The sequence below is a fragment of the Mastigoproctus giganteus genome, chromosome 13 (genome assembly GCF_048544385.1).
Source record: "Mastigoproctus giganteus isolate SK-2022 chromosome 13, ASM4854438v1, whole genome shotgun sequence".
Taxonomy (NCBI): domain Eukaryota; kingdom Metazoa; phylum Arthropoda; class Arachnida; order Uropygi; family Thelyphonidae; genus Mastigoproctus; species Mastigoproctus giganteus.
The window spans coordinates 67,752,431-67,760,994 of NC_143587.1; the positions used below are offsets into that span (position 1 = coordinate 67,752,431).

At 34.2% G+C, this 8,564-nt stretch overlaps 1 protein-coding gene across 1 annotated transcript in view; it reads left to right on the plus strand.

Moving 5' to 3' along the window:
• The window catches only part of LOC150076138 (protein turtle-like), a 481,828-nt gene extending 478,520 nt beyond the window's left edge, over positions 1 to 3,308 (plus strand). Inside the window, exon 15 of the mRNA XM_090387265.1 lies at positions 3,223 to 3,308. Coding sequence (XP_090243391.1) covers positions 3,223 to 3,308 — 86 coding nt within the window. The remainder of the gene's footprint in view (positions 1 to 3,222) is intronic.
• Positions 3,309 to 8,564: the final 5,256 nt, after the last annotated feature.

Sequence of the window (8,564 nt, forward strand, 5' to 3'; positions counted from 1 at the left end):
TTTTTTAATTACCATACTTTTCTTAAAGTGAAGGCTCTCATAATTGCATTTATAATTTGAGCTACCCAATAGTAGGTGTATCCCCCATATGCCAACAAATGTCAACAAATATCTTCTTTCATCTTCTCAACCTCCAACCCAAGCACGGTACTAAGTACTATAGGTTCTAATACCTCTCACGTTTGGGGTTCACATAAAAAAAAAAAAAAAAATGCCCTGTTTAAAAATCAAAAAAGTGAATGAGCTAGGAAATTATCACTGCTTCCCTTTACACACTGTCCAATTATCACTTTTCCAATTTTTAAACAAGGATGTAGGGAGAATGTATTCCCATCCCCGAAAGATTGTTGGTGACAGTGTGAAAAGGGAAGCAATGATAATATCCTGCTTCTTTCATTTTACTAATTTTTAAACAAGGGCATGGGGAAATATATCTCATATCCCACAAGGTTGTCAGAATTTAAACTTCATTATATTCAGAATTTAGTGAATGTGTTACCCAGACAACTTTACAAGAATATTCTCCCCCCCCTCCCATGCCCTTGTTTAAAAGTAGGAAAAGTGAATTAATCATTAATGGAACATCAAAATTTTTGGCTTGATATTTCAGACTTTTACCAACACAAACTGCTTAATTATTATTATTATTATTATTATTATTATTAGCTATATGGTGCAAGGAAGCCTGAGGCTTATACTGCAACAGCTAAAAAAAAAAAAAAATTCCCTAGTTACCCTGAGAGAGAGAGAGAGAGAGAGAGTGTAGAAGGAAATCACCAAGAAAGAGAAGAATGATGATATCCAGCTCAGGACGCTGGGTGTGCCAAGCCCATACTCACCAGATGTGAGCCCCCGGTGTTAATCCAAGGATTTACCATATTAGAGTGGTAAAAATTCAAATTTCAGGCTTTTACCAAATTAAACTAGTAATTCCTAGGATTTCCTTGATTTTGGGCTTTAGACAGTAACATATGCATGTTTTTCACATGTGGAACCTTAGAAGTACATAGAGAATTTCTGCCTTTTTTTTTTTTTGTTCTATTCATTCCCCTAAACTACATTTAATGTACAAATAGTCTTTAAATCTTCTACATTCTGCCACTTGAACTTCTGTGGACTGAAAATTACAGTCTACAGAAGTTCAAGTCCAATGTCAACAAATATCTTCTTTCGTCTTCTCAACTTCCAACCCAAGCATGGTACTAAGTACTATAGGTTCAAACACCTCTTGTGTTTGGGGTTTACATAAAAAAAATTGTAGACTCAATACTTTAGGATTTCAGAGGTATATTTCAATGCAGCTGTTAAAATCAGATAAAATTTGTACACTTAATCTACATTTCATTTCAATCATTGCAAGACTTTTTGCTCTGCCTGAAGACCAAGAAAAAAAAGAAATAAATTAAAAGCTATACTTCACTAGTGTTCAATTTGTTGCACAGGTGTATGAATTTTATAGTATTGTACTGGGTGGGGGCAAATACAACCCCATTTTAGCATTAACATTAGTAGGGCATATCATGCAAGAAAGCAAGCTTATACAGCATCAGCCAAAAAAAAAAAAAAAAAAATCCCATTTCACCTATCCATTTGCTCCAAAAGTTTGTCCAGTTCTTCCCTGAATTTATTTAAGCTATCAACTTCCACAATGACAGATGGAAGTTTGTTCTAGTAATCAACCACCCACTAGCTGAAGGCAAATTTCCACACATCTATTCTATAACTGTCTTTCCTCAATTTGAATTTATGCCCCTTCAGGTGCATAATCTGAGAAAGAGTAAGAATCCCATCAGAATTGAGCTTGCTCAAACCATTCAAGGACTTATACACCTCGGTCAGATCACCTCACAAGTGCCTAGTCTCCAGACACTGCAATTTGCAGAACTTAAGCTTTTCTTGGTAAGAACAACCCCTTGTCGCCCTTCTACATTCTTGCTAAAGTGAAGCCTCCAGACCTGTATATAGTGCACAAGGTGTGGTTAATAAAATTGAATCAAGTGATACATAAATAGATTTAGAAAATATTTTTATATCAAAAAAGAAGTAATGGTGAAGTAAAGAAGTCAATATTTTTTTGTTTTTTAATGATTTTTAAAATTCTGTTTGATTTTTGAGAGTAATTTTGGTCTAATTTTTTTGTGAACCAAAACTTAATAAAAAAAAAATTAATATTTAAAAGCAGTTATGTACAAAGTATAATTTTTTACAAATTTTCAAAATTTCATTAACTTGCTCTACAAAGCTCTGAATTTCCCAGAAGCCAGCTGCTAACAGAAAGCCGACATACACATTTGCTGATTCATTTCTGAGAGGGATAAACTAGGTCTTACTGTAATAAATAATGAAAATGGGATTTGAAAACTGCAGGTATTGGTAGAGTGATAAAATCATTTGTCATTTATACCAAACTTCATGTTTATGAAAAAAAAGGCATCATATCTTGTGAAAACTAACAGGTCTATCCTTGTGTTAGAAAAATTTTATTACCCTGTTTTTTTTTTTTTATTTATTCAGATTTCAGATATGATTTATATGCACAGCAAAAAAAATAAAAAAATAAAATAATTAAGTTTATAATTAGGTACATTTGTTTATAATACAGTATAACATTAAAAATAAATAACTGAATCACTCTTATTTTAATCCTGTCATAAATATACATGGTTGTTTAAAGTTCTCATTACTTAATTGCTGAAATATCATTACATTGCTAAATATTTCAGCAAATGATCAATGAAAAGCACAAGACTAAAGTACAAGTGAACAGAATATAGGGTATGGCAAATTCTGCTCCCTTTCTCCTCCATTTCTGTTCCTGGCTATAATGCAATCTCACTGTTTATGGATATGCTATAAAGGCTTTCTATTCTCAACAAGGTGAAACACGTTGGTTAAGAAGTTTTTTCATTAATCTACTGAAATTCAAGACTGACTTGACAAATTTTTAAAACCAGTCAGCTGAATGGCAAGGATCAACAGATTGGTTATGGAGTTTTGAAAAACTGTGACCAATCTGAATCTTCTGATTTTTGTTTTTATCTCTTGATCTGTTTTATTTAACATATTTTCCCTTTTTGAAGTGATCTAAACTTAAATAATTTATCACATTTTCTTGCCATAAGTAATTTTCCAATTTCAGCAGTACACATCTTTAACATATTTGCTCCAAAGTTATAGAAAACTTTTGAGCAATTTTTAAATGTAAAATAATTTCTCTTGTAGCTTATATGATGGTTACATGCACAGTACCAGAGGCCAGGAATGGGGGACACACACATGCAGAAAGTCCAGTACCTCTGAAGAAGTAAGTTTCTTATCTATGTATTACTTATAACTCTTTATTAATGAATATGATAACTGGAAAAACTTTTAAACCTCTCGTAATTTAGATTCACCATGATAGAATCACTTTTATTGCCTTGAAGCTGTCACAAACATTCTCTCAAGTATGCAAAGTTGGACTTGCTACCTTGGAGTGTAATGCACTGATGGAACTGATATTTGGGAGACATCAAGCCAAGGAGACCTAATATCAGCAAAGTCTGGTTGGTCTGTGACAGCTAAATCCTCTGCTTACACCTTCACGATAGTGGGACCATTAGTAACCCTCAGTATAAACCTATCAATCCCATTTGCAAGTCCTGAAATATGGACTTATACACGTAGCATACTGGAGTCACAGTATGCTAGGTGAGAACCAGGTGTGTCAGTTCCCACTGCTTACAAACCAACATAAGCAGGAGTTGAGGTGTGGCACCCACACTACATGGAGGAATACTACCCCTCTGTATTACCAAGCACTACTAGGTGGTAGATGACTCTCGTTAACCGGTGCAAGGCCACTACATTACTTACTGGCTCGCTTGAAGTGGTGGTACCAATGTTTAGTCTCCAGAGCAAAGCTCCAAGTAACCCCCCCCCCATCTCTTCCATCTACAGTATGCTTGATGTCTTTTGAGGTTATGATAGACATAATGGTGATATCCAATTTCCTTACATTTCGAGGGTACAACTCTAAAACAATGTTTGCAGGCTGGCTGTTAGATAGTCCACCCGGACCAGCAGAGAATAAATAATAATAAGAAATATATTTGTAGTTTTAAATCTGAATGGTAGCAAAGAAAAAGTTGGCTTTGTGGTTGTGAAGTTAAAAATGCATTGTTTTGTTTCCATGTTTACTGTTCGGAGGTGACTTAACGTGGACAAAAAGTGACTTTATAAACATAAACAGAATGAAATAAAAAACTCTAAAACATGAGAGTTCCAAGAAACATATTAATAATGTGATTTCACTATCGCTTTTAGAAGAATAAATATTAAAGAACAACTTAGTGAGGCCTACAGACTTTCGGTCTGCAAACAGAACAGAAAAGTTACCAAGAATCGTGAGGTATTATCTAAAATAATAGACTGCAGACTGCATTAAATTTTGTGGACAGTTTGAAATTCCTTTACGTGGACATGATGAAAAAGACGATTCTAAAAATCCAGGAGTATTCAGAGGATTAATAAATTTCGCCTGTACATTACATTCCAATTTAAAGAACCATTTAGAAAGTAATGCAGCAAATAAAGGTATTTCAAAAACTATTTAGAATGATAATCTTGACTGTTTGCTGCAAATATGCCGAGATGAAATAAAAAGAGAAATTAAAGAAGCTTTATTCGTAGCTGTCATGGCTGATAACACAACAGATGTTTCAGAACATATACAAATGGTAATTGTTCTGAGATATGAACTGAATAGAGACATTTTTCAGCGTTTTTGGGGTTTTTTCACTCCGGAAAACCAAATGGCATACAGAATAACAAAGTGCATTCTAGATCAGGTAGACATAATCCTCGAAGGAAATACTCAAAAACTGGTTGCTCAGACATTTGATGGTGCAAGTGTGATGAAAGGCAAGAAAGGGGAAGTTCAAGCTAAAATAAAAGAAGTGTACAAAAATGCACACTTTATTCACTGCTATGCACACCAACTGAATCTGATGATGAGAAATGCAGCAAGTAGTACCTGATATTCAAGAATATTCTTTTCGAACCTCATGTCGATACCAGCATTTTTCTCGAGATCACCACAGCATCTCTCTGTTCTCAGAAAGCATATGGACAGCCGTGTTGCCCGACCTTCCCCTACAAGATGGAATTTAAATATACACACCATGAACAGCGTTTATGAAAATTTTGAATCCTTAAAAAAGTGCACGGAGGAACTATAAGTGACAGCAAACGCAGATAAGACGATTTCAGAAGCGACTGGAATTTTGCACATCTTGAGTAATGAAAAATTCGAGTTCTGGTTAGAACTTTTCCATCAGATAATAAATGTCTCACGTGGAAGTTATTTATAATCAAATGCAATCTTGAAAAATTGAGGCCTTTATTTTAAATTTTATTTTATCTTAAAAATCCTTCAAAAACACCCATGATTGAAGTGAAGGAAGTATGTGACTATATAAGTGTTGCCATAGGTGAAATATATTCTTTTACAAAGCAATTAATTGCTGCTAAATTGTTTAACAAGGAGAACTTTGTTATTTTTCATACGAAAATGCCCATGGAAGAGGTACAGGAGACTACTGAGGCATATCCCATGATTAAAAGAGAAAAACTTATGGAATTACAAGTTTTCTATAGCAGGCATGATCTACACAATTATTGCAAATTAACTGACTTGTTGAAATTTATCTCAGAAAATAATCTAGCTGAAGTTCTTGGTGAGCTTACAAAACTCATAAAAGTACTTTTGACCACTCCGATGACTACTTCAGAGCCCGAACGCTGCCATTTGACAAAATAAAAATAAAAATAAATTTAATTAAATTTTAATTAATAAAAACATCATTAATAAAAATAAAATAAAAAGAATAAAAACATTTTTAAGGAGCACTATGAATCAGGAAAAGCTAAATGCTCAAGCAATGCTTTCAACAGAGAAAAGCTTGGTCAACAGTGCACCAAACTCGAATGAAAAAGTTATTAATCTATTTTCAACAAATAAAAACCGAAGAATGGATTTTTTTTTAAAATAAAGTTCAACTCTGTTAATGGTAAATGTCTAGTAAATGTTTTGTAGTATTTTTAACTTGCTTATTATTATTATTACTGTATATGTCTACATGTCTTATAATCAAGGCAATTTAATGTAACTTTAAGACGCAGCATCCCCAAACATCAGAGTCACGAGCCACCACTGCTATTAGTGTAACTGGATTCTCTGTTTTGGATTTCATCTGTAAAATAAATGAAAAATTCCAGCCTTTACAATGCAGTTCCTCTGTGAGAAACTGATTTGTGAATGCATAGATAAGGACTGATGTACAAAGTGAGGGAAAAATCACTCCCTGTTTTGAAATCTGTTTCTTGAGTAGTAAGGATAGAGCCAACACTGAATGTGCATTAGGTATTTTATGCCATTTAGTGAAATGCTGAATTTTCCTTTTATCATTCATTCTAGATAAAATGAGCATAAGTGATAAAGTTGAGTTGCTGCAAAGTATGAAGTATGGCATTCTGTGCTAGCTGTGCACGGATGGTGGAATGTAGAACATGGACATGAAACATTGAACCCAAAAACCATTAAGGGATGTCACAGAAAATTAATGATAACAAAATTTATCAGTGATGCTAAATGCAGTGGTAAATCACCCACATCTACAGAAATTATTCAGGCAATTGGAGAGATGCTCAGAAAAAGCTCCAAAATATCCATGTAATGTCTGAATAGCATATTTTGGAAAATAGAATAACATATTTTGCTTTGCAGAAGATTCTAAGGAAAATTTGAAATGGAGACCTTGGAAGCCACACATCAAGAAGTGTTTAGCAGAGGACTGTGACAGAAGGTTGGAGTTCGTGGAAGGTATTGTGCCTAAGTGTGCCATCAATCAAGGACTTGTTTGTTCCTTTTAAACAACATTCTGTGGCCTGATAGTTATTTTTTTTTGGGATGGTTTGTCAACAGGCATTAGTAAATAAATTTTTGTTTATTCTTTAGATGGCTGAGGCCAGAAGAGTTTACAATATTCATTATAACTGCATACATATTGAATTATTAATGGCAGCCAGATTTTCCGACCCATAGTTCACAATGGGCATTGCAATTTTTGTGGCAGCAAACAGGTTCAAACCCTCACTCAACCTTCTTATTTATGGCCACACATGCTAACCACTCGACCACAGCTTACTTCTTTACTATGGCCCACATGATCCCAAGGAAAGTTTAAAAAAGCCACTGTTGTCCAAATGTTACTATGTGTGGTGTGAAATGATTTCTGAAAGTTATTGGACCATTTGTTTTGCATGATACAGTGAAAGGTGGATACCTTTACATGCTACAGACATTTATTTTCTCTGATGTAAGAAATTTGCCAAATGTTACAGCAACTTCTCTTACACATTATGAGGCCCGCCTCACTTTTCCATTCCTGTGTGCAACTTTCCTCAACTCAACAGATGACACTGACCAACAGAGTGGCCAGCTAGTCATCCTGATTTCACCCTGGTGAACTTATTTTTGTGGGGGTGGGCAAAGGGAAAACATTTACAGCAAACACTGATACTGTTTGAGGGGTTAAAGGATGCTTTCCCAAAAGTGATGGGGTCTGTTCCCCAAGACTTTCTTTCACATTCTTCAGACAACATAGTCATTCACAATTGCACAGATATTAAGAAAATAGTGGTGGATATGTTGAATTGTGACATATTAAGTGGCATTATTTTTCCTATTAAATATTAATTGGATGATGACCCTATGTTATATACTAGTCAAGTATCACAAAATAGGGAGTGATTTTTCAATCCCCCTGTAAAATGTGATGGCCAAGTTCACTTTGGAAACACTGGTGAGGAATTTTAGACAGGAAGGTGTGAGGATTACTTAACAATAAATAAAAATCTTCAAACATGATTATTCAATAGATACTGGAGAAATAATCCAAGCAGTTCAGGAGTGAAAGGGCTAACAAGGAAAACAAATATGAGAATGAAGATAGGTAATGTCAATATAACACATCTACAAATGAAACACGATAACATCATCAGCTCTGCTTAAAAAATTAAGTTTTATTCTCAAGCACAGTGATCTAGTGGACAGGTTAGTGCTATTGCATCATTTTTGTATGTCATGAATTACCGACATAGATAAATTGGCATCATTTTAATTATGTCATATTGTGAAAATTTTCACAATAGTACTGCACTACCTCAAATAAGTAATGCTTCACCAATGGAGAGACTATACTTATTTTCAGCAGATACCACCACCCAGACAGCACCGTTTCAAGACTCATTGGCCTCGCCTCAGTGGGTAGGTAGGTACCCTGGTGTTACAATAGTGACAATCCAGTTATGCAGTATAACTCCTCAGTATGATCTTGTTGGCTTAAAACTGACTTCATATATTCAAAAGTAAATAGAATCAACATTTTAAAAAAATAGTTCAAAATTTCAGATTTTTTATGACATGTATTGTGTTCAGTTTACTTTGTTTTATAATTACTCTCTAGTGCTTTGATATTTTGTAACATGTACATGTTTTCAGCAATCCATAAATTCGTTTCATA